Here is a 25755-nt window from a genome sequence, read left to right as displayed (position 1 = left end):
GAGAATAGTCCTTTGTTTGCAAGAGCACACAAGAAGCAAGAGCATGTTTGGAGGGAGTTGAATCTCAAAGACAACATGCCGGAAGCTAATCTAGGAGACTATGATTGCGTATCAATTGATGATAAAATTATTGATGCTTTGAAGAAGGGGCTGAAAAGTGCTCATGAAATGTGTGAATGATTACATGTAAAATCGAAGGGCAAGAATGAAATGAAATGGTGGCTTGAGCCTTGGTCAATTAGCTTTACAGATGCATACGCACAAGATTTTGACTCAGAAGAAGAAGATCAACCAGCTAGTCAGGAGTCAATAAATAGTGAGGATAGTGACAATGATGCATGCTTAAGTGAGATTAGACATGTAGTGGATTCTCTGCTAGACGAACAAGAATCTGTGAACCCAGTTGTTTCTACTGAGAGTAAATCTTTCTTCAAGTCTACATTAGTGAGTCAGCTCAATGGAAATCCCACACTCTCAAAAGATAGACTTACTAGGGTTCTCCAAGGAGTATAATCGTAAGCTTTTGAATGCAAGTGAGAAAATGGGTTCTAACTCTATTCTTTGTCATGTGTTGCAACAAGGTTTTCCAGGAATATCTAGCCATGTAGTATATTCTTGTGTTGTTTTGGCAGATTTTGGATTCATTCTTGTGTTACTTGACGGAAAACCCATTTTCCATGCTGGCTTTCTTTTGGTATTAAATGCATGTTACCTCCCATAATTTTAATATCAAGAACATCATCAGGTAATTTCTCCAATCGTTTGTACATGTGTATGTTGTCAATGTTAGTGACTCATAGAAATAGATGCAATTAAAAAGAAAGGTCTAGGATTTTTAATTTATTTTTTAAGTTGTTTCTTTTGCAATTATGGGAAGGTATTTCACCTCTTCTCAACCCATGTGGCTATGCCTATGGAGAGCTTGTGGAGATGGTTGAGATTCTGGGGAGTTTGCCTTATAGAACATGTAAGATACCACGTGAGTTCAAAAGAAAGGGTATTTTATTTAGTAAATTTTACAAGGGTTGGGTTCTCAATCTAAAGTGGAAACCCTAACCCTAATGCTTATAATATAAGAGTGAGTAGAGGGCTCATTCTCGTTTGTGCAAATTTTGAGTTTCCACTCTTCTATCTTCTTATCTACTATCTTGTAGCAACCATTACTTGAGAGAGAGAGAGAGAGAGAGAGAGCATGGGTTAAATTTGAGAACAAGTGAGGGTGATGTTATTTCCTTTACTTTCTTCCATCTCTTCTAGCAAAATTCTAAACTGCATTGTACTTATTTTCATATGGGATTTAGACTTGATGTGATAGTGCATGCTCTCACACGATTACTATATCTTAGCATGCTGCAAATAAAGCATCGAGTATTATACCTCTAGAGTTATTACAACAAGGTTTTGCACCAAGGTGGAGAAAGTGGGTTTAAATTAGTACTTCAGGTATGTTTTAGTGTGCTTTATCGTAAGGTTTTGAATGCAAGTGAGAAAATGGGTTCTAACTCTATTCTTTGTCATGTATTGCAGCAAGGTTTTCAAGTCCTAACCAACCCTTTTAACAGCCCAAACAACACATTAGTATGTATTGTCCTTTCATGTGTCCCATCAAGCATGATCAGAGAATTAGCTGAAAGATTTCCATCAACAAGTACCTCTCTCAAGAGCATACAAGTTGTCATGTACTTTATTACTGTCTCTAATACTGTATTCAGATATCCATGCCAAATACTTGTCCTGACATCTCTAGAGCCTTCTTGTAAAGATCATTACAAGGTTCTTGGATACACAAGAACCCAAGTTATTGTGACAGCCTATCTCAATAAAGCTAGTAAATCTCAACAATGACAATTAGGTTGGCTATACCTCATCTAAAGCTTGCTAAAAGCATTTGGAGGCCTTTTTGAAAAGTTCATTGGCCTTCTTAGACTCTGTTAAGAGAAATCTGTTAGACTCTGTTAAGAGAAATCCATGTACTTCATTACTGTCATGTACTTTATTACTGTCTCAAGAACATGCCAGCTATCTCAAGTACCTCTCTCAAGAGCATACCAACTGTCATGTACTTTATTACCTCTCAGGTCCAGATAAACCATAATATTGTATTTAGATATCCATGCCAAATACCTTTCCTCACATCTTTAGAGCCTTCTTGCAAAGATCTTTACGAGGTTTCTAGATACACAAGAACCCAAGTTACTCTGATAGCCTATCTCAATAAAGCTAATAAATCTCAGCAATGACAATTGCCCAAGCACCACAGTGTGTTAAGAGAAACCCATGGGAAGTATGGGCATTGCCCAAGCACCTAAGACCAAGCACACTTTAGCTATAAAACTAAAATATAAGAATCTCCATTGTACTACCTTCCACCATGCTGATAGATTCGTGGCCCTGCTGAAATTGTACCAACTCTAGAAGGGCCCCTCCCCATTTCAAAAATGTGTATCCGAAAACCTGTTTGATTCAAGGTGCTGCAAAAGCAACAAAACAAAGAACTTTATCATTTCTATTTCTATGAGCCACTGACATTGACAACAATATCCCATCTATTTCTCTGAGCCATTGACATTGACAACATGCACATGTACAAGACGACTATTGTACTTACCTAGCGATGTTCCTGATAACACAAGAATGAGTCCAAAAAACGGCCAAAACAAGACAAGAATATACAACATGGCCAGATATTCTTGTAAAACCTTGCTGCAATACATGACAAAGAATAGCGTTAGAACCCATTTTCTCGCTTGCATTCAAAACCTTACGATAAAGCACACTAAAACATACCTGAAGTACTGATTTAAACCCACTTTCTCCACCTTGGTGCAAAACCTTGTTGTAATAACTCTGGAGGTATAATACTCGATGCTTTATTTGCAACATGCTAAGATATAGTAATCGTGTGAGAGCATGCACTATCACATCAATTCTAAATCCCATCTCAAAAATCCCATCTGAAAATAAGTACAATGCAATTTAGAATTTTGCTACATTGCATCTATTTCTATGAGTCACTGACATTGACAACATACACATGTACAAACGACTGGAGAAATTACCTAATGATGTTCTTGATATTAAAATTATGGGAGGTAACATGCATTTAACAACAAAAGAAAGCCAGCATCAAAAATTGGTCTTCCATCAAGTAACACAAGAATGAGTCCAAAATCTGCCAAAACAACACAAGAATATACAACATGGCCAGATATTCCTGGAAAACCTTGTTGCAACACATGACAAAGAATAGAGTTAGAAACCATTTTCTCACTTGTGTTCAAAAGCTTACAATAATGCACACTAAAACATACCTTAAGTACTAATTTAAATCCCCTTTCTCCACCTTGGTGCAAATCTTTGCTATAATAACCCCAAAGGTATAGTACTCAATGCTTTGTTTGACGCATGCGAAGATATAGTAATTCATGAGATTTGCACTATCACATCAAGTCTAAATCCCATCTCAAAAATGTGTATCCAAAAACTTGTTTGATTCAAGGTCCTACAAAAGTGATAAAACAAAGAACTCCATCATGCCAATTCTATTCCAAGCAAAATCACAAAGTTGTGCTTCTTGTATGAGAAAAAAGAAGAAATAAAGCATAATAAAAGATTAATAAAAGTACAAAGAAGAAAAACCTACCAAATGTTTTTAATGCCCCTTCACAAAGTCATTGAAAACATTCCAATCATTCTCATCTACTTTGTACTTGTTTGTATTGTAATCGTAGGTCAGATTTGCCAAGGCAATGATACTATCAATGTCTATCATAGCAAGATCCGTAAGGTCATATGTAAAGCATTGTGAGCCTTTTGTCTTTTGCTACCATCCAAGTTGGATTTCCACTCCTGAAGGCCTATCTGAAAGGTTGAACCCTCTCCTATACTCCACATAACCCCCTCCGACCTTTCTCCTCATCTTTTGCACTCTTCCAAGATACCATACAGCGTATGTCCTTTTCTTACTTTGCAAAGAGCTTAGTTTGCATTTTCTTGTGCTCTTCCTTGTTGTGTCCTCTTGAAAGTATACAAGACAATCTGATCCTATCCCAAATAGATTCTCATTTGACATAGCAAAAGGCTTCTCTTCCTTGTTATAGTATACTCCTTGGCGAACCCTAGTAAGTCTATCTTTTGAGAGTGTGGGATTTCCATTGAGCCAACTCACTAATGTAGACTTGAAGAAAAATTAACCCTCAGTAGAAACAACTGGGTTCATAGCTTCTTGTTCGTCTAGTAGAGAATCCACTACATGTCTAATCTCACTTAAGCATGCATCGTTGTCACTATCCTCACTATTTATTGACTCCTGACTAGCTGGTTGATCTTCTTTTTCTGAGTCAGAATCTTGTGCATATGCATCTGTAAAGCTAATTGACCAAGGCTCAAGCCACCATTTCATTTCATTCTTGCCCTTCGGTTTTACATGTAATCATTCACACATTTCATGAGCACTTTTCAGCCCCTTCTTCAAAGCATCAATAAATTTATCATCAGTTGATACGCAATCATAGTATCCTAGATTAGCTTCCGGCATGTTGTCTTTGAGATTCAACTCCCTCCAAACATGCTCTTGCTTCTTGTGCGCTCTTGCGAACAAAGGACCATTCTCTTTACACTCCAAGTAGGCAAGCCTATTCAAACTCCCAGCAATATGCAGCATATCCATCATGTCATACGAGCGTTCTTGACCCACCATGCTCCCAATCTTGCTAAAGAAGATTTCAATTGCAACTGAGCCTGTAAGATGTAAAGGACATTTGAGACTCGGAAATTAGTCTCTGAAATACTTGATTAACAAGACAACAAAATGGCATGAGAGCTGCACATCCAAAAATGCCTCCTTGCTTATGAAGTTTACACTCGACATATAAGTGGTATGATGCATAATCCACAACCTCCAAATCTGAAAAAAGAAAGAGACTTCTCATGCAAGATAGACTCGATCCACCAAGCTCAAGTGTGGAGACAAAAAGATGTCAATGTAGTCTCCAGCAATTTCAAGATACGCTTGCGTTCCGAACATATCCCTCTCTGCTTTGCATACTCCATTATTTCCTAGTTCTCCCAAACACCATTGCACTTGCTTACTACATATTCTTTGAGGTCCTGCCCAATTTTGACGATCATCTTGCCTAATGTCTCCCTCTCTTAGCATATGTTTGTCAACAAAGAAAGCATCATACACGATGAGAACATGATTTAGGGTGATCCAAACATCACCAATAGCCAACTGATGCTTGGGCTTGTTAATAACATTGACTAACTTTTTCCCATTGTGTACAAAGTCTTGGTCATGAAGCCCATAAACTTCATTTTTTGAAAGTTTTGCTGAGAGTGGCCATCCATCCCACTTGAGTCTAAATCTACTGCCAAACTTGTCTACATAATCTGTAAGCATCAATTTTCGTCGCCGACTATCACCGTCGGATGCATGTCCAATGATTGGGCCAACTGTGGGCCCTAGCTTCTTATCCCACAAACTTAAAATGACTGCCCATTGTTTGCGAACAAAACTTGCATCAAACCGATTGCAAGTACAATGAAGAACTAGGACCAAGCGAGGGAGAGCATCATGCAAAGGGTTTGCAAGGAAAACTCTTGCATGCCCACCAATAACACAATTTTGAAATGCACCAACAATCTTCTCATACCCTTCTTGTCCTTCTCCCACTTTGATCATGCATGCTGTCAAGCACTCGTGATCGTCTGATTTATATCCATCAAACCCCACTAGCATATCATCCTTTGGGTTCCACCTGCAAGCATCGGTGAAAAAAGCACAAACTCTTTTACAATACTTTCTTAATTCAAACAAGGTATGGATCCATTTTTATTGGAAAGACCATGATATTGTTACCTGGCCCGCTTCTTTGTGGCAGTTTCGCCTTCGACTAAAATGAAAGGAACCTTCGACATGATGCCATGCTTCTCTTTCTCCTCTTGATAGATTTCAACAATCGCATAAAAAATGTATCGGTGTATGCTTGGTACAAATTGAGTGGCATGTCTTTGCCCTCTCTTTGTTGTTGATAAAGAGGGTCCATTAAGGTTGGAACTTAGGAAACCATGTAGCCTTGGGTCCCCCCACATCCTCGCAACTTCAAATATCACCTTTGTGCTTTCGCTATATCTTCATCCCGCAGTTGACCTAATCATGTTTGTGGAAACGTCTTGTAGAAAGTCCTAGAAGGCAACTTTACCACCAAACTTGCCCAACCTATGGGCTTCAATTATGTTGTTGCAGAACCTTTTTACATCCTTATGATTAAGAGACTCTATGTTGGCTTCTCTTAAAGTTCGGACTCTCACAGAAAGAATGGCAACTTGAGATTTTTTCCAGCATACCTGCATGCTGAGTTCCCTTACTTGCTTTTTAGTAGAAATAGATGCCATTCTAAGCTCATTCTTTTTGAGATAATCTAGTCTTCTTCTGCACCCAGTCCCCCTATATCCTCTTTTGGTCTTAACCTTCTCATCTCTATACAATCTCATTCTAAAGTCAGACGACTCAACTATCCCTTTGCAGTGGTGGCATGTGAATCCCTCAAATGGACGCCCATCCTGTGAAATGGGTAGGCAGTTAATGTGACGAAAGCATCCATTCACATGAAAGTTTGTGCCTCCATCTTATAAGGTTACCTTGGTGTGTGGCTCAGCTTATAAGGTTACCAATGAAAGCAATGAAAGGTTACCTTGGTGTGTGGCTCAGTTTTCGAGGACGCCCTTGCAAGCCTGTGAGTATTGCCTTTGAACCTTCCTTGCTCTTCATGAGTGACTTTATGTGAGAATTTGATTTTGTGTGCTCGTTGAGGATTGTGTAGAGATCTGACCTTGAGGGTAGTGCAGGGCAACTCTCGTCGTGATGCTATTCAATGTTGACTACATATAACACAACAGTATACATCACACAAATGTGTATATATAAATCCACACCTACCTACCTACAAATACATATGCGCATTACAACAATAACTTAGAGAACGAATGCAAAACTACAGTAACATTCCATGATTGTATGAGATTGCCAACAAACTAACTGTTTAGTTTGAGAAGCGGTTTGTAGACATATTTAAGCCCAATGATAAATGAAGGCAGGTTACAATGTGATGTTATTTAAGCCTAATAAATTAGGAGCAAATGACCAATAAAATAGGTAGTACTTTTGTTATTCGAATCAATGAGTAACCTGTACATTTTATATCATATTGGATACCTTACAGAGCATGGGATGTTCAGGCCACTCCAAGGTTGAACCTGTATGTACATAAAAATAATATGATGCCAGATGGCATCTGAACTAAAAGTCAATTACATAAGTAAAATGCTTATGAGCAGAGTAATTCTTTCCTTTCTGAGGACTGGATGAAAAAACTGCTTACAAGCCAAATCAATGCAAGGATAGCTTGCATGTCCGAGGTCATCAAGGGAAAAAACACTACATCCCCTAGAATGGCCAGATTACAGCTACAACCATAGGGATGTCTTGTGCACCACTTCTTATATGGAAAATCCCAAAGGCCCAGAAGTTACAACTTGAATGGCGAGTCACAAGACATTGGTGAGCTCCTAACAAGGATGATGTAAAACCATTCAAAACTTCAGCCTTCTATCGTTGTTCCTGCACGATGCCAAGGAAATGAAGGCACGTCTGTACATAGGTTACAAGCCATTGGGCAAACTTTCTGCTTCCATGGTATGGATCAAGGATATGAAGGCATGACAATATGAGAGAGGTGAGGACAGAGAACAAAAAGGAGAGTTGGGGAAGAAGGAAAACACCTGGCAAAAATGCTTGCCGTGCATGCACAGATAAAGATAGAAAGAGGCATCAAGTTGGAAGAGGCACCTCGTGGAGTAATCATCCTTATGCCGATTGCATTAGCTCGTCTCTCCGATCTTCATCTGTGCCGACTGCATCAGCTCGATCCTCTTCCTTGTTGATCTCTCCTCCCTCCTACTCTCTCTCTCTCTCTCTCTCTCTCTCTCTCTCTCTCTCTCTCAAAATGGATCAATCGGTCGGCCTGTCGATTGATCCAAGCAACACAGGGTGCAGATATTATAATAATAAAAATAAAAAAAACCTCCTTCAACGCGAATAGTGCCTTGCACATATTATAATAATAAATAGCAAAAAAACTTCTTTTGATGTGAATAGTTTACACGTGGTCAAGTCTAAACTTGGAAAGGGTTTTTGGGAGGGTCACCGATGTGGGAGTGTTTCTAGGGGAAACCCCCGATTTTGAAACCCCCCCCCCCCCCCCAAAAAAAACCCCCTGCGTGAATAGCTCCATTGTGTTTGCACCTACTCTTTCCAGCATTGGGAATTTTTTAATGACCCTATTTTTTAGGGCCCCTAGTATTACTGTGGTGGGACACTTGAATAGTGGTAATAATGGAGCCTCAAAACCCCCACTAAAATTGGGTGGGAAGAGGCTCTAAGAGCACCTTTCGATGGCCCCTTCTTAGAATAGGATAATGAATGTTATGATTTTCAACTTCACTTTCTCACGCAATCAATTGACGGGGTGGTTAAGGTCATATCTGATTTTGTTGCAGTCGTTACACACTACTATGGCTCCACTAACTGTCTATTGGCTGTTAAAGTTTGAAACGATCAGTGATGTTTTGTAACTTTTGCAAATATGAAAAAGTTACGAAACTCACACAAAGAGCCCGACGTTTGCCATAATTGCCTGGTGCGAGTTGGAGAAAGGGATCGTGGGATGGTGCTATAAAAAGAGTAGCATATTTTGAACTACCAAATCCACAAATCTTAACTCAAAAAAATGGGACACAACTCTAATTAACCTTGGGTAATTTTTTTGGGGGCTTGAACTACCTTGCCATCGCACCATTGTATAAGCAATACCCTAACGAGTAATGCTAATAAACTAAAACTCTCACATGCTTAAAAAATTATAGGATGCCATCTTTGGGAATTGAAACTTTAACAATATGCAAAAACTCCCTTGTTCCAAGTAAACCATGATACCCACATGCCCAAGTTGTAATAGGAACTTCTGGAAAATTATTAATAAAAAAACCCCTTTTGAAGGTTAACATTTAGGCCTTAATTTTCACCCTTTTGTATTTGTAAATATGTAGATTCTAGGGATATTAAATACCCTTATTTTGAACTCACGTGCTAGAGGTACATATTGTTGACTGACCCCTTGAGGGAGCCTCATTATTATTGTAAGCACTCATAATCCATATAATTCCATTTATTACTATGTGTGAGTTATGTGACCTTAACTTTTATAGATCCCAATACACTCGCAAGTTGTAAATAGTGCTCTAAAGATCACCCACATACCAAGTGAAAGCCTTACATGGAACATGTAGGGTTCTTGATTTATTAGCGACAAGGACAAGTTCTCACTCTATGATGTGTGGTTGGCAGGCCCAATGTTGTGCTTCAAAGTACAAGATAACATGCATGTGCCCTCAGAAAACATCTTCATGATGTCCCAAGCATGGAAGCAATTTTATATTGGCTTTCATCGGGGAACATTCTAAGCCCACTGAGTTACACATATAGTACACGAAGCATGGTGCGTAGTCCAATATTTCAATAACGACCTAACTTGTAAGAGAACAAGGAGACTATGCAACACAAGATGAGGAAATCATTTATACAATAGGAAATTACTTTCACAAGCTAGGTTTGTCCATGGAAACCAAGGAACAAAAACAAAAAGAGTATCCTTGCAAGATTTCATTTGGTGGTTTGGGGGTAACTAGCACATATCTGGTGGGTGATGGCAGATATTTAGGTAGGGTGGAGGAAGTCTTCACTAAATAATGGTGCTATTTTTCGAAGCGTCAACACTGAGAATTGTAGGAAATATACAAGATTTCATTTAAGTGAATTGTAAAGTGCATAAGACTTATTGGAGGAAAAACCAAATTTTACAAGATAACACAACATTGTTCACAAGGTAACTATATGGGACTAATTGGAGAAAAAACCAAATATTGCAAGATAACACAAAACCTTCTTCTTTGAATGAGGATAACCAAGGAAGAGTGGTCGGGAGGCATTCATGACATGATTATGTCTAGATGATGCTAGACACACTCACTATGTTGACAAACATATAGTTTATATCCTAATGACTCCTTTGGTTGGGAAGGTATAAGCATGCACAAGCATCACCTACAATGAGATATGTAACCTAAAGAATGAACAATTTAGATAATAAATTATTACAAAACAAGATTGGTCCATGTGGCCACCACTACAAGCGTTATCATGCTTACACCATTAGGAATTTTGTATTCTTGCATTGGAAGTTTAAATTACAACTAAATATTTAAGTTCTCTCAAGTAACTATTGTTAGATGAGTCATGTCTATGTTTGTGTTTATTTTTTTGTGTGTGACATCTTTTGGGACACCCACACATTGTAATGATATGATTATATCTAATAAATCATGATCATAGATATAAATAATGGAGCAAAAGCTTGCTTAAAATAAAGCTATGTGAAAGAAGCTTGTGTGAGTAAGCTTGTCAAAAGATTTTCCCCATGCCAAGATATGTGATTTGCTTTTTCGTTCCTTTCTTGAATTGAATGTCCATGAGCTAAGAGCTATGTTGGGTGTATGGAAGTACCAACTTGCCCATAGAGCTAAAACAACCATTGGATCTTCTTCCTCTCTAAAGAGCCTTGGAAGGATCATCGTCATCTTTAGAATACCTAATTTTCTTTCCTATTGAGAAGACTTAAAGGCTTACTTGTTCCATCATCTTTTCCCTTGTTGAGGAGTCAAACATTGGAAGTGAACACCTTGAGTTGAATGAAGCTTTTAGTTGGACCTTAGAACCAACCATAATAATACCAAGAAAATGAATAGGAGATTGCCCTTGGTGAGAGTGAATTGAAGACTAATGCTTATTTCCAACACTCATTCTAGAGGGCAATCCCTAGTAGATATTTTTTTAAGGGCATGAGTCTTGAACCTTACTTTGCACTCTAGAATCGAACATAGTAGAATTGGATGAGGCCTTCTTGAATGATGCATGAGACTTGTCTCTTGACTATGAACTTACAAACCTTGCTCTTGAACTAGTCGGGGGCAATCAATCAACACGCTCAACATACAAACCAAGTACTCAAGGTATTGGACTCCTTGCTCTTGAACTAGTCAAGCAATCATCAACTCACTCAACATACAAGTTGAATGTTCTGACCAAGTACTTAGGGCACTCAACTTGTGTCCCTCCTTGACCTGTGAGTTTTAGATCTATACTCAACCTACCAATTTATCTTCTACACTAGCACAATTTCTTTAGCTAGCTGGTAAACTAAAACCACATCTTGAATCAAGACACCCGTTTAAAGTATAAGCAAACCCCATGATGACTACTCTGCCTCTTCAATCTCTAGGTCTTCATATTCCTCTAGTTCTCTCATCACGAATATCTTTTCACCTACAACTAGGATCCTCAACTCTATATCATCTCACTTACACATGGCATTATCATCCAAATGCCAATGATTGTACTTTGTACCCATCCAGGTTAATCACTCCTTGCTCTAAAAATTGTCAATCAGGATCATCCAATAGAAACATATTGACGACTTTTGATTTGTAACTCGGAATGTTGAGCTTTCTTCTACAAAACTATGGTCCCACTTCCAATTTATCAATTCTATGAAGACACTAGCCCCAAATTCTAAAAGGTTTTGCCCCAAAAAAATTTTGTGCAACCTATGGCTCTCTTTTCCTATGAGCAATCCTAGTCAGGCGACATCGACCTTCCAAAGCCTATAACTCTTGCATACTGACTTGGATGACAACCAAACTTGGTAGGCCTCTTCCTTAAGTATAAAATCCCATCTTGGGAGTTTCAAACACCATTAGAACTTCTTTGATTAACACCAAATTTTAAAGTACCAAATATGCCCTAAATAATAAATTGTAGCAAACAAATTAGGGAGGGAAACACACTTGAAACAAGAGATCCACCATCAAAAAATAGCTTAAGAAGATGACCTAGCCATCAATGCACCTTAATAGTTAACAAAGGTCACAAAGGCAAAGGTTAGTTTGATCCCAAGCGACATGTGGATCATTCGACTAACTCTAAGAAAGTAAAAATTGTCTTCCTTAGGAGCCACGGCCTCCTTATTTGACTTGATCAGCCTCATTGAAACTCTAGTCCTCCTATAACAAGAGTCAAAGGCCACGTCCGCCTTGGGATACAATGTAGATAACTTCAATTTTGACCCTAACAGATTCCCAAAATAAATCAAGCAATTATTAAAGAAATATAATCAAAAGTCGAGGGTAGTACATGGGGGGAGATCAATACATGAAATATTGACTAAACTAGAAGAGGAGAGAAGGATAGGAAAGGACTTGCTAATAGCAAGTCACTAAATTCTTACAAGCATAAAGACTCAATAGGCAAAGGAGAGAGGCAGAACTAAACCGGGTCTAATGCATCCTATAATTCATAGGAAGAACAAACCAGGAGCCAATATTGATAGAGAAAGAGCCCTTGAGGTAGATCTCATGCTAGCTAAGAGGTTGCTAGATAATTCGGCCAACAAATAAAGTAGTGCAACATTAGCCACTTCAATCTTGTCAAGGCTAGGATTTGCACCCAATACTAGGAGCAAACAAAAATCCCAATAGTCACATAACAGGTCAAGAAGTACAAAGCAAGAGATGACTCTGATAGCTTCATTGAGTAGTTTAAATAGGTTTGCAAGGCCAACAACCTCTAGAACTGTAGTGAATGTGCATAAGCTTTTGCATTATGCCTAGGGAAAAAGGGATGTACTTGGTTCACTAGCCTTGATGATGTGGAACGTAATGACTTTGACGACACACTCAAGGACCTCTTCATCAAGAGATTCTTAGAAGCAAGATACACTATTAACTTAATTGTCAAATTAGTGAATTTTAGTTAGAAACACAAAGAGGAGATCCATGTTTACATCACCCATGTCTGAAGCCTCTTCAAGAGGATTCTAGCATCTAAACAACACACTCAAAAAGAAATTCCCACTATATTCGTTAATGGGATCAAGGGTAAGGAAATCTATAAAGTACTAGCAAGCAATTCAAGTATGCAAAGAGACATGCTAGCCAAAGTGTTTGAGAAAGCGATCTATGTGGATGACCTACTAAAGGAAAGGAATGCCAAGGTGATTCTGCCAATAAGTGTCATCACCATTCACAATGAATGATCCACAAACCACAATTAGCAACCTACCATACACACATAAGAAGAAGGGAAGAGACTAGGGGGCGAGTATGTCTCTAAATAAAGCCTTTAAGCAGTTTTGCAATGAGAGGGGTATTAAGCATTAATTGACTACCCCATACACCCCACCCCCCCTACAATGGTATGGATGAGTGCATGAATAGGACAATACAGGAAAGGATCTGTATTATGCTTAGGCAAGAATGCTTATCACAACAATTTTGGGCTAAGGCAGTGATTACTGCCATACACTTGATTAATCAATCTCCTTGCAGTACTATTAACTTTCAGGTTGTAGAGGAGGTGTGGTCTAGAAAACCTCCCTTGTATGCTCATTTGTGTGTCTTTGGTTGTGAGGCTTTAAGCCATGTACCCAAGGATAAGTGCACAAAGCTAGATCCTAAGTCCATGAAATGCATCTTTCTTGGTTATGGGGATGTAGGTGAGATGGGCTATCGGCTATGGGATCCATAGGCTTGGAAAGTCATTCGCAGCCATGATATAGTTTTCCGTGAGGAAAAGAAGCATTAGCAGCTTGAGTGGACAGTTGAGATATGTAGGGTTATATTTTAGGAGGAGCCTCCTACTCCCGTTTAGCCAGCTAGATAGCTAGCACTAGTATGAGAGCTGATGCTCGAGTGGTCCATGACCATGATGTTAGATAGAATGTGCATGCTCCTCAACTTGCCTTGACACATTCTACTAGAGCTAGACATCCTTCTAAGCAGTTTGAGCCTTCCGTTGATTATGTGATGGTGATAGATGAAGGTGATCCTCTCACTTATGAGATGAGGCCATGCGCTATGGTGATAATCAGTGTTGGGACATGGCCATGTAGTTAGAGTTTAACTCTTTACAAAAAAATTACACGGGAGTTGGTTCCTTTGCCTAATGGAAAGTGTGTATTGCTATGCAAGTGGGTGCACAAGTTGAGGAGTATCCTTGGATGTCCCAAACCTGCCTATAAGGTGTAGAGGCGATCAACCGCCAAGACCCACAGACCACCTATTGCTTCAAGTGTTCCAAGCCAAGCACTAATGGCTGCCTCTCACATAGCCAATGCACTATCCATCTCTATGGGGGTAGTGAGCTTACCTCCATGCCCGATCAAGTTACCTCCTCTCCCGAGCACTCCGGTAGCTCCACGATCCAAGTGCAAGCTTCAAGCAAGCTCCATCCTCAAGTGCAAGTTTCAAGCAAGCTCAATCCTCAAGCTCCATGCTCCAAGCTCCATTGCCACGAGCAAGAGAAGAGAATAGAAGAGAAGAGAAGAGAAGAGAAGAGAAGAAGAGAGGAGAAGATGGAGAGCTTCTCTACCATGGTCCCTCATCCTTACACACTCACTCCCTCATACTCTTACATTCCCTCTCTCAAGCACAAGCTCAAGCAAGCAAGCAAGAAGAAGAAGAAGAAGAAGAAGAAGAAGAAGAAGAAGAAGAAGAAGAAGAAGAAGAAGAAGATGAGAGCCACTTTTCGCCACACACAAGAATGAGCTTCTCATTCACTTTTCAACTTTATATACAAAACCCTAAATCCCTTTTGCCTTTTTTACATGGTTGGCCTAGGCCATTTTCCCCATTGTCTTCCTATCTTCCTAGCTTCCTTTCGACCGCCCATCTACCTTTACAATTTGCATGGGTGAGAGCCTTGGCACTTTTTTAAATAAATCCTGGTGTGCCTTGCACTCTTTTACAAAATTATTGACTTGTATCTTTTCTTGTGTGTCTTTCTCCTTGATTTGGGACTATTTTGCACTTCTTGTGTTTCCGGATTCTTCTTTGGCGCACCTTCATCTTCCATTTAACTTTTGCCTTAGCCTTATCTTCTGCTTTAGATTATTTGAATTTTTCACCATGTTCGTTTGAGGGTTAACATTACCCCCCTCCTAGACGAGTGCCAACCAGTCCCATGGCACTCACCACCATAGGTAGCAGGCTTTGGCATGCACCGAAGTTGTGGTTAAAAGGGATTGTTGTGGTTTGCCTTGGAGGAGTTGTAGTGGTGGTGCAGATGAAGGTCGTTGGTGGTACTTTGGTGGTAGGATTGGATGGTGATAGGATTGTTGTAGTTGGAGATAGGACCAGTTTTTGTTGGGAGTTGCACCCATGGGTTGGCATAGGTGTTGATGTTTGGGGGATTCTGGGGTGGGCGATGATTCGTTGGTGGGCTTGTAGGATGATGAAGGATAAGAATTCAGAGTGGAGTGTTGATGAGAGCTGATGGTACTTTCGTTGGAGTCTGCAATATCTGCAATTGAAAACCTTTATATGTGGTCTCTCCCTGGGGGGTAGTGCTAGTCTTCTTATCGTACACAAGATATAGTTTGGGAGATAGTTTGAACTCTAAGCAAGTTGAAAGTATTGTCCTACACTTGAGGACCCAAAGTGTGTATATATTGTGGTGCATATATTATGTGAGTGCTCATGCATACTTAGATATTACGTAGTTAGAAGATCGTTGGTCTAGTTCCTCATAGCAACGTGTGGATGAAGCAAAGTTATCAATGCTGAGGAGAAGTACCTATGAAGGTGTATGAGATATCCCTTGCATTGTGAAAATAGGATGTAGTATAATTGAACACATTGACACTTAACTTTTGGTAGTTGGTAGCTACTAGGCTTGCTCGACCAGTATGGTGTACTTTCCATGGCCGTTCGTGCGTTGCTTACCATGATCGATTGCAGTGGTACGAAAGTGGAATGCAAAAAAGAAATCGTGCAAGTGGGTCAAGGTGACAGGTCTAACTGTAGGTGAGACAAGCTCCCTCGGTATGTCTTGCCTTTGATGTGCCCTGAACAATTGTGAGGGATGTGTAAAGGGGCTAGGGGATTAGGGACAGAGCTAGCTGACCGAGGTCATTGGATGCACCCAATTTGAGGACCCCTAGGTGTTGTGCTGTGATTGTGAGTGCTTTTTCTTTATTCTGGCTTTGCTACCTTCTTTTTTTTTTTTTTTTCCATTGCAATATGTTGAGGCTATCAGCCTTTCATTTGGATTGGGAAATGTAGAGAGTCAAAGGTTGTGGAAATGGATATTACAACGATGATTGTGTTACTAGTCTCGTTGCGAGAGGAATAGTTATGGAAATGGGGAGATACATCTAAGATTTTGTGATGCGATGTCGGTACAATTGAGGTAACAATTGCTACGAGCCAAATGTAGAGTTTGACTTAGAAAGAGAGAGTAGTCAATAATTATGCTTCAGGCCATGTGATGTGGGCAGGCTGCAAGTATGATTTTCGCTTTCGGTAGTGAAGCTTTCGTCATGGCTCTTTGTGAAGTCCATGGTGTTGTGGTACCTTGGACATTGAACGCTTTCATATAGGGACCTGTGTCATCTTGTATCCACTTGACAACTCGTGAAGGTACATGCAAGTCATTTGTTCAGTTATAACGAACATGTGCAATGCAAAGAGACATCACTCATCAAAATCCCATGGTGTTGACTTAGATGCATATCACATGTGCTTGATTTTTGTTAAAGTTGTGAGATATATTCAAAGTAGATATAGAGAGTTTGCACAATTGGGGAGTCTGCCCCTTTTAACCATCTAATGACAAAAAATCATGGCCCGAGAGCACTTGGTAAGCATTTTATATAAAATAGGGGTTGCTCTATTTGTATGAGGCAGGGTGAGTTTGGGTGATGAGGCGACGAGGGCGTTGTTGGTGAGGGGCTCCTATCAGGCTGGGATGGGCAGATCTCGACTGGGACCCAAATGGTGTAGTCCCTGGCTGCTGCCGTTTCAAGAATGCTTTTAAATAATTCATCAAATTTCCTCTTGTTTTTAGCTTCCTTCTCTTCCTTTGAGCACTTGGTGCCCAAGCATCTAGTGAGGGCTTGCATGGCCGGGGTTGCCACCCCTTGGGCATTCCCTTGAGCCTTCATCCTCCTGGCTTGGGGAGTTTTTGGCCTGCATCCTGGGTGGTGTTGCTTGGGGCCTCATTTCGGTGCATACCTCTTAAGGGTAGGCACATAGCATTCTAGTGGAGGTGTTTGTGTCATATGCTCTCTTTTGTGGTGGAGAGTTTTGCTGTAGGCCAGCTGCGTTGTGCGCTCCATGACGGATTCATGTGGAGGGACCTAGAAAATGTGAACCAAGTGTTAGACCCTGAGGCATGATAGAGCTATTCGCCTGAAAGGAATTAAATAGTGGGTTATTAGGCAGATATGACAAAGAGGGACGATGCGAGGCATGCAGTATTTGCTGTAGAGGGTCAGTCCCTGTGATGATATTCATCTTGGCTCAACTGTGGGGCGGATTCCAGTCGGTAGCAAATTTTTGACTATGCCAAGTTGCTCGGAGTGGGGCAAGGCTTGTTCCCAGAAGGATAAATCAAAAACGGGGGAAAGCGTGTAGAAGGAGATGATGCCCCATCTATGTCCTCCAAGGTGTTAGTCAAGGCTTTGCATGACGGTGGTGAGGGCTGCATGCCCTCCCCCAAAGGCGGGAATGGTCACACAACTTCTAGACGTGTGGTGAGAGGAGGACCTGAGGAGCTCAGCCTATCAAACCCAAACTTTTCTCCCTATGCTTGACTATCATTGCTTGTGGCTGTTGGTACTATCTATGCATAGTCTCGAAACTCATTGTTTATTTATGTATACGTTTATGAATCCATGTCATTTTGTGAGGATAAAAACAAATTGTAGAACTTAGGATTGTACTGGAGTGTGGCACACGCATCTAGTACTCGTGGCAGCCTACTTAATAACAACATGTATTTTGCAACATCGAGTAGCATGGCACCTTGTCCAAGTCTACTTGCAAACATGTAGCTCCTCCTCAAGGAGAACCTTATCAGCCAGAGAGTTATCTTGGCTAGTTTCGGCTAAGTCCATCCCTTGAATAACAATCAATACTCGGAAGGAAGTTGGCTCCATATAGGTTGGGTCTCTTTGAGACTGCCATTTAGCCAATCGCTCCTCTAAGACTGTCATAATCTGGGCTCCTAGTTTGGCCATTGTAACACGGTTTTCAAACTAACGTTCTTCAAATTGACTTCAACCCTTTGATTGTTGCTTAAGTTGCTCTATCTCTAAGAGATTTGGTTAGCAAAGTGCTTCGTTGAATGTCACCGTTAAGTGTATTTCATCGGCCTTCTTGTCAGAGAGATGAGTTGCATGTGTTCATGTAGGAGCTTGTCATAGTGCTCATTAAGATATTCTTGCTCTTCCCAGGATAGAGGAAATGGCAAGTATTCCTCAAAGCTGCTCCTTAGGGAATGTACCCATGTTTGCAACAAGGACGTAGACACGTGCGAATAATTTGAGTTTAGCATCCAACGCAATTAAGCATTCTATGACACTTCTATGTTCTATGAAGGCTTGCTCGGTTGCTATCTCATGGAAGGTTCTAGAGTTTCCCTAGGCTTTAGCATAGCTAGGGGTTAGGTCTAGATGAGAAAGTTTGGTCAATGCTAGGATTGCTTATGTCCCCGGGGTTTTCATGTTTCTCTTGAGGCTTTGCTGCTATTGTGTCATGGTTTCCCTTGGATGTGACTAGTGTAGTTCTGTCAACCTATTGTGACAGTGTGTATCCACTCTTGACTGGTCAATGTAAGTTCTGTTGTCGGTGGATTGAATGTTGCAAGAAATCGTTGATGGTAATGGTTGCTTTGACTTATCACAACACATGGATGTGTCTGAGATTTCATCGCTATTAGGAGAGATGGCCATGGGTTCCTTAGTGAGTGGACTCGATGCTTTATTTCCAAGCCTTTCCGTGCTCTTGGTCTCCATCTTCTTGGTGTCTCCAACCACTTGTAATTGCCGTTGTTTTCGCTGTTTTCCCCTCTTTTTCTTGGTCAATGAAGGTGTATCCCTTAAAGAATTAGGACCCTGAACTAGGTTAGTAGTTGATATGCTTGGTTGGTCCTCAACTTTCTCTTTCTCTGGTGTGTCCTCATGGGACATAGCTGCGACCTGCTAGACAACCTTGCTAGGTTGATTGGTCAGATGCGTCACCTCCTTGGCCACATCTTCAGGAGGTTTCTCCTCAAGCCTAGGCTTGAGGTGCTTTGACAGTGCTATAGGTGTCAAGGATGTTGATTGCGACACCTCTTCCACGGGTGAATTGCTAAGGACACATTTCACAAGAGCATCATCATGGCCAAAGGTTGTGACTATTGTGATTCTTGATTAGAAGTAGTAGCAGCTGGTTCAATGGACCGGCTACTATTAGATGACTGTGGTGTCAAGTCCTTAAGAAAATTAGAAATGGCCGTGTCTTTTGTTGCCCTTTGTGCATTTGCTTATGCAGCTAGTCATGATGGATTGCACAGGCATATCCTTAGGCTAAGAGCTAAGGGTGGTGTTGTGTCCCACCCCTTGGACATTTGGAAGCTTAGATGGAGATAGATATTGGGATTGAGCAATTGCACTTGATGACTGCTGTTGTGCTTTCTGTGTTGGCTTAGAAAAAGAGGGTGTAAGAGATTTGGGACTCCTTAGTGGACTTGGCACTAGCTGGGAGATTTGCTCGTAGTGGCTGTTAGATGATTTCTGCTAGTTGTTTTGTTGTGAGTAATCAACCTTACCATGAGTAATATTGCACCTAAGATGCTCGTTATCCTTTTGGGAAATCGAAGGCTTCTTGGGCACCAATGGCCTTTGTGTACACTTGATGGGTACATATGATATGTGCTTATTAAGCACTCTAGGCTGAGGATGTACCCTTCGAATAGTCTCGTTTGGTTTCTTGATTTCAATCGTGAGGGGCTCTGTCACTCCAATGTTTTTGACTCAAGACTTGGTTTTTCATTTAGATTTCATATTGTGCTTTTTTGCTCTTCATAGAGGTGGTTTAGTAGGGGGTTTTGGTACCCAAATCCATCGGTTACTTGCGTAATACCCTTGAGCACGTAGCAACGCTTTGGATATCCATCGTGGCATTGTGCTGGCTCTCCATCAATACCTTTGTCTATAAGGCTTGGGTTTCTTTTGTGGTCTTCTACGATAATTGCAAGTCCAAAGCCTGTCCTTGGCATTATCTCGAGACCGTCTAGTTTCAAACATGGCCCTGCTCATTGGTTCTCTCTGTTCATTGCACCAACTCTTTCAAAAAGTCCTTGCTCTTGTTACTAGGCTTGCCTGGTATGTCAGAATGTTTCTTGCCTTTCCCTCGAGGTTTGATGAGGTTACCTTTACTAAAGGTTGTGACTATCCTCACACCTGGTAGTGTCAAGTGTATCCTTTGTGCTACATAATCGGCTTCCCAGTTTGTCGCCCTTTTGAAGGGTCTTCCTAGGAGGGTTTCCCAGTTTGTTGCCCTTTTGAAGGGTCTTCCTAGGAGGGTTTCCTTTCCACTATTAGCACTATTTGGAGGAACATGGAATAGGATAGGCAAGCTTTCTGTTTCAATAGTTACAAGGATTTTGCATTTTCCTATAAGGGCTTGTGAGTGTCCCTTGTAAGGACTAGTAGGGTCCATGCTTCATAGGTCAAGATATTAAAATTAGATCCTTCATCAATGAGAGCGTTGACAGTGTGCTCTCTATTCGTGGTGAGTTTGACCCTAAGATAAGCATTTGGTACTATGTCTTCATCTTTTGGGTCTTGGCTTGTAAATTCAAGCCTCCTGATACATGCCTTTGAGTCCCCAACTGCACAACCAGATGTGGATTCTCTATTGATGTCTTGGGTTGTCTATGCAGTGCCGTTCAAGGTGCATCTATTGTTAGGAAAGTCATGTCTAGTCATCCTCGCAGTTGTCGTTTGATGTTGTTCCATTCTGCTTTGACTAGTCTTTATCTTTCGAGTCTTGGCTTGTAAATTCAAGCCTCCTATTACATGCCTTTGAGTCCCCAAGTGCACAACCAGATGTGGATTCTCTATTGATGTCTTGGGTTGTTTATGCAGTGCCGTTCAAGGTGCATCTATTGTTAGGACAGCCATGTCTAGTCATCCTCGCAGTTGTCGTTTGATGTTGTTCCATTCTGCTTTGACTAGATGCGGTCCGAATGCAATCTATACATGTTTTTGTGGTGTGGCCTTTTTGCCCTTGTTGGCTAGATTGGCCCATTGAGGTTCTAGGGTTTCTTGCTACGTCGTCTTACTCGTTCTAGGTTCATTTCGGGGTCCATAACTCCGATGGCTGCCATTCCGGCATTCACTCTCCAATGGCTGCTGTTATGGCATTCACTCTCTTAACAACCTACTCAGGCTGCTAAGCGGCTGCATCTTGTGAATTCGCCTATTCCTTGCGCTAGAATCGAACTCTGGGCATCGAGATGGCTCACAAGGTTTGTGCGGTTGAACTCTAGCTAGGTCTAGTGCAATTCTCCAAAAAATTTGCAAAAATCTGACTCAGTCCAACTCGTCCGAGTTAAGTGCTCTTACAACCACCGTTAGTATGGGTACAAACAAACTTTGGCATGAAAGAATTTGGTCACATTAGATTTGTAGTGTTAAAGGAGATACATAAGAAAGGTATGGATGCTCGCCTGCCTACATTGATTGAAATGAAGGAACAATGTAAAGCTTGTAGGATATGCAAGAAATAGACAAAGGCATTCACATGAAAGCAAGAACATAGTGAAGGCTCCTTTAGAATTGGTGCATGCTAACTTGTGTGATAAGATGCATACACAAGCCTTCCAAGGATCTTCTTATTTTGTGTTGATAATTGATGACACAACATGAAGATGTGGGTGTACTTTCTTCCCAATAAGACTCAAGCTTTCAATAAGTTTAAAGAATGGCTAAAAACAATGAAATGGGGAAAAGTGTAAAGAATTTTAGAGTAGATGGCAATGGTGAGTTCAACTCAAAGGAGTTTCAAGACTTTTGCAAGGAAAAAGGGATTAAGCATTAATTAACAATGCCTAATACACCTAACTGGAATGGTATTGTTGGATATCAAAATTGCACCATTGTGGAAATGACAAGATATATGCTTAAGAGCTAGGTATTGCCTAACCAACTTTGAGCCGAAGCTATTAATACTATAATCATCATTCTCAAGCGGAGCTACACAAAGGCTCTCAAGGGAAAAACTCCTCATCAAGTTTAGATCTCATTTTTGAGGTTTTTCATCTAGGTTGGAGTAGTTGATATACTCTTAAAGAGTTGGAAATAGCAAAACCCTTTTTCCAATTCAACACGGGGATGGTGATTATGGCGTTGTCTACCTTGGAGAATGATAAAATACAACACAAATAAAGTGATTTTTTTTGAATAAGAGGTATCTAATGCATAGTTCATGGTCCCAATAAATGTTTGTAAAAGTGGATTGGCCTCACCACACATTGTAAAATTGACACTTCTACATAAGTTTAGTAGCATGAATGAATCTCATAGACCTGATCTCCTCATAAAAGGATGTCTTCATGCTTTGCAGAGGAGTCTACAAAGCTCATTTTTGTAGAATTTATGAGTGATACTCAACATTATGCAAGACATGCAAAGCATGTTACTATAGTCCCTAGGGATTTTCAACTTGTAAAGAATCTACAAGTGAAGGATGCATATCTGGTGGAATGAATATAGTTTTTGATATTATCTTTTATGAAAACTATTCCCCATGTAAACAAGACATGTGACTTTCCAACTATAAAATTGTTGTGCTAGCTCAAAGATTTGAATGAAGTAAGATTTTGCTTTCAAATTTTACTCACAACTTTAAATTAAGTCTTCATACTGTATTTTTCTACTTGGTTACAACATTTGTTATGATTGTTAAATTCAACATGTAAGACACATGGACGGTTTCCATAACTTGTTATATAATTTACTCTTAATATCATTGTAGAGTTTATATGATATAAAATATCTAACGATTAGTAATTGTAGTGAGACAAGTCATCAAGCTTGTCAAGATCCATAAAAATGATAACCCTACAAATATTCTCACAAAGAGTTTACCTTTTGAGTGCTTTGCACACTGCAAAGTGCTAATAGGCATTGTATAGTATCTTCACTTTCTTCTTATACTCCCATAAAGGCACACTGGCCTTTAAGTGGGAGCTTTTTGGGGTAAAGGCCAATGGCCTATAGCCAATCTATCACCCCTTGTACATGTACATACTATACTATCATATATAAGTGAAAAATAATAAACCACATTATTCTCTTCTCTCTCTCTCTCTACCCTCTTGCACTCCATAGCTTCTATCTCACACCCACCATTACCTCCCTCTCAATTGGTCATTTATTTGATGTGGTTAGTTGTGCATAAGTATATAGCTAGGGTATTCACTCTTGATTATTGAGCTACGCGAGGGCCCAAGGACTTGATAGTTTCTTGCTAGCTACTTTATCCACTTAAGGGGTCATGAGGGATGATTCTAGGCAAGTAGAAAAATTGCTTTTAGTTGGTTACTCAAGTTCACTTCTCAAGGTATGGAATGGGTTTTTTTTCATGCTTTGCTTTTCTTAGGAGTTTATTGGTGCTTGGATGTTCGAGATGCATGGCTCTGTGATGGCTTGCAATAGTTCCATTTTTGTTGAGCCGAATGGCCATTTACATATGGTATGCTAAGGGCTAGTACTTTAAGAATTAGTATTTAAGAAAACAAGTCAATGTTGTGAGAAGGGTGGAGACACTTCTCAACATCCATGTCTATTATTCAAATGAGGAAAATGATAAGATAAGGTGTTTCAAGTGTGGAGAGACATGACACTACATGGAAAACTATTGAAAAGTTGATCAAAGTTCCCCACATATGTGCCCAACAAAATCGGACACCTCAATAAAAATTGCACAAGGCCCAAGACTAACTTCCATAAAGGGGACTCAAGTGGAAAAGAGCATGAAAATGGAAGCCATCCAACCATTAAGAATGGAGGAGAACATGGGCGAGGTCATATAATTGTTGTTCATGTGAAAGTGGAGCCAAACTTTTTTCAGAAGGATGAAGAGCATGGTTGCATCTATGTAGTCATGGAGCACCAATGATCCAATAAACAATGTGGAGTTATACAAACAACAGCCACAAATCAAGGTAAGACTTAACTTCTTATTAATAGTGGAAGCACTCATCCATCTATCTCACCAAGATGAATGAGAAAGTTGCAATTACCTAAGAGTATGGCAATAGAGTTGGCCAATGGTAGTAAAATCAAGTCCTAAGCAAAGGTAGGAGAGATTCCTTCTAAATTGGGATCCAAATTGATCCACTAAGACTTTAAAGTTCGCTCACTAGGAATATGTATGAGGGGATACGTGGATTGGCTATCTTCTTATTGATGGTGGAAGGATTGAGTATGCATAAGGAAACTTCAATTTCCTTATTCAAGGTGATCGAGAAGTTTTTGACAGGTTTAGGTTCAAGCCATTCCACAAAAAGCTTCTCAAATAAATTCTCACAAATGCATAGCTTCTCAAACTCCTTGACTTCAATTACTAAGTTAAGAGTCATTTGTGATGTAAGTAAGCTTGTGCTTGGTGGTCCTAGTGCATGAAGGGAGACCAGTAGCTTATGCTTCTTGAAAATTTAACGTCATATGAATCAAATTACACTAAGGTGCCAATGGTGGTACACAATCTCAAATTATGGTGACTATCTTCTTGGTTGCAAATTTTAGTTAGTAGCCTATCATAAAATCCTAAAGTGGATATTCACCCAGCCAAATCTCAACATGAGACATAGGAGATGAGTGGAGATTCTTCAAGAGTATGACTTCAACATCAAGTATCACTCAAGCAAGGAGAATGTGATGGTTGACCCTTTTGAAAGGATTTCATTAATGTAATCTTCATGGTTAATGATCCAATACTAGACTTAGTAAAGTAGGTCAACCCTCATGCTACATGATATAGAGTTTACTCTACTGTCATCAGATCTGTCTCTAAAGAAAATCCAAAATTCATGATGGATGCATGTATTTCAATCATAGAGTAGCCATTCCCAAGGATCCTAGACAAGAGGAGACCATTCTACAAAAGACCCACAATATCCCACTAGCAAGTCATCCAAGTTATGCAAAAATCCTTGATGAACTAAGGAAGAGTTGTCGATGGCTAGGACTAAAGTAGGATATTATGTTAAAGCATTCCTATGTTTTCAATGGATTCAAGCTATAAGGATTAAAATGCTTGAGGTAAAGCTACATTAAAAGGATTAAAATGCTAGAGGTAAGCTACATCCCTTGGACATATTGCATATGAAGTGGAAGTGTACCAATATGGACTTTGTTACAAGTCGTCATGCCATACAAGCAGGGCATGATTCCATTTTAGTGGTGGTAAATTTCCTAACTAAGGTGGGATATCTCATTTTAATAAAGAAACATTCAAGTCTTCAAATATTTCTTCCTCTTCATTAAAGAAATTCTCAAACTACATGGCTTACCTCCAAGGATAGTCAATCATTGTGGTCTAATTTCATCTCCAACTTTTGCAAGGTCCTATTCCAAGCAATGAGGACTTAATTATGCTTCAATATTGCTTATCATCCTTAAATAGATGGACTAACAAAATGATTAAACTAGGTGATCAAGGATATACTCACGGCCTATTGTAAGAGAGAATTGCAAATATGGATTCTCAATACATATCCTTGGTCAAAATTTTCTATAACAACCCTTA

At 40.0% G+C, this 25755-nt stretch overlaps 1 protein-coding gene across 1 annotated transcript; it reads right to left on the bottom strand.

The window, feature by feature from the left end:
- Nucleotides 1-2359: 2359 nt before the first annotated feature.
- Nucleotides 2360-5689, bottom strand: LOC148034762 (uncharacterized). The gene is made up of 4 exons (XM_087680711.1): nucleotides 4952-5689; nucleotides 2788-2847; nucleotides 2609-2703; nucleotides 2360-2471 (listed from the first exon to the last, which is right to left on the bottom strand). The coding sequence occupies exons 1-4, from the start codon at nucleotides 5681-5683 to the stop codon at nucleotides 2360-2362; spliced, it is 999 nt and encodes a 332-aa protein (XP_087536837.1). The 5' UTR covers nucleotides 5684-5689.
- Nucleotides 5690-25755: the final 20066 nt, after the last annotated feature.

This window comes from Lygodium microphyllum, chromosome 6, assembly GCF_053477565.2.
Source record: "Lygodium microphyllum isolate KBCC chromosome 6, Lygodium_microphyllum_v1.1.10, whole genome shotgun sequence".
NCBI classification, from domain to species: domain Eukaryota; kingdom Viridiplantae; phylum Streptophyta; class Polypodiopsida; order Schizaeales; family Lygodiaceae; genus Lygodium; species Lygodium microphyllum.
The sequence above is the reverse complement of the archived record's forward strand: the minus strand, read 5'-3'. Positions and strand labels throughout refer to the sequence as shown.

What these genes read in the sequence shown, in the direction of transcription:
- LOC148034762 (XM_087680711.1), bottom strand. Translation starts at nt 5,683, where the DNA reads ATGATCAAAGTGGGAGAAGGACAAGAAGGGTATGAGAAGATTGTTGGT. An exon ending in TGTCTCCACACTTGAGCTTG is followed by an intron (nt 2,848 to 4,951) that starts GTGGATCGAGTC and finishes TTATACCTCCAG; the next exon opens with AGTTATTACAACAAGGTTTT. An exon ending in GTTATCAGGAACATCGCTAG is followed by an intron (nt 2,472 to 2,608) that starts GTAAGTACAATA and finishes TTGCTTTTGCAG; the next exon opens with CACCTTGAATCAAACAGGTT.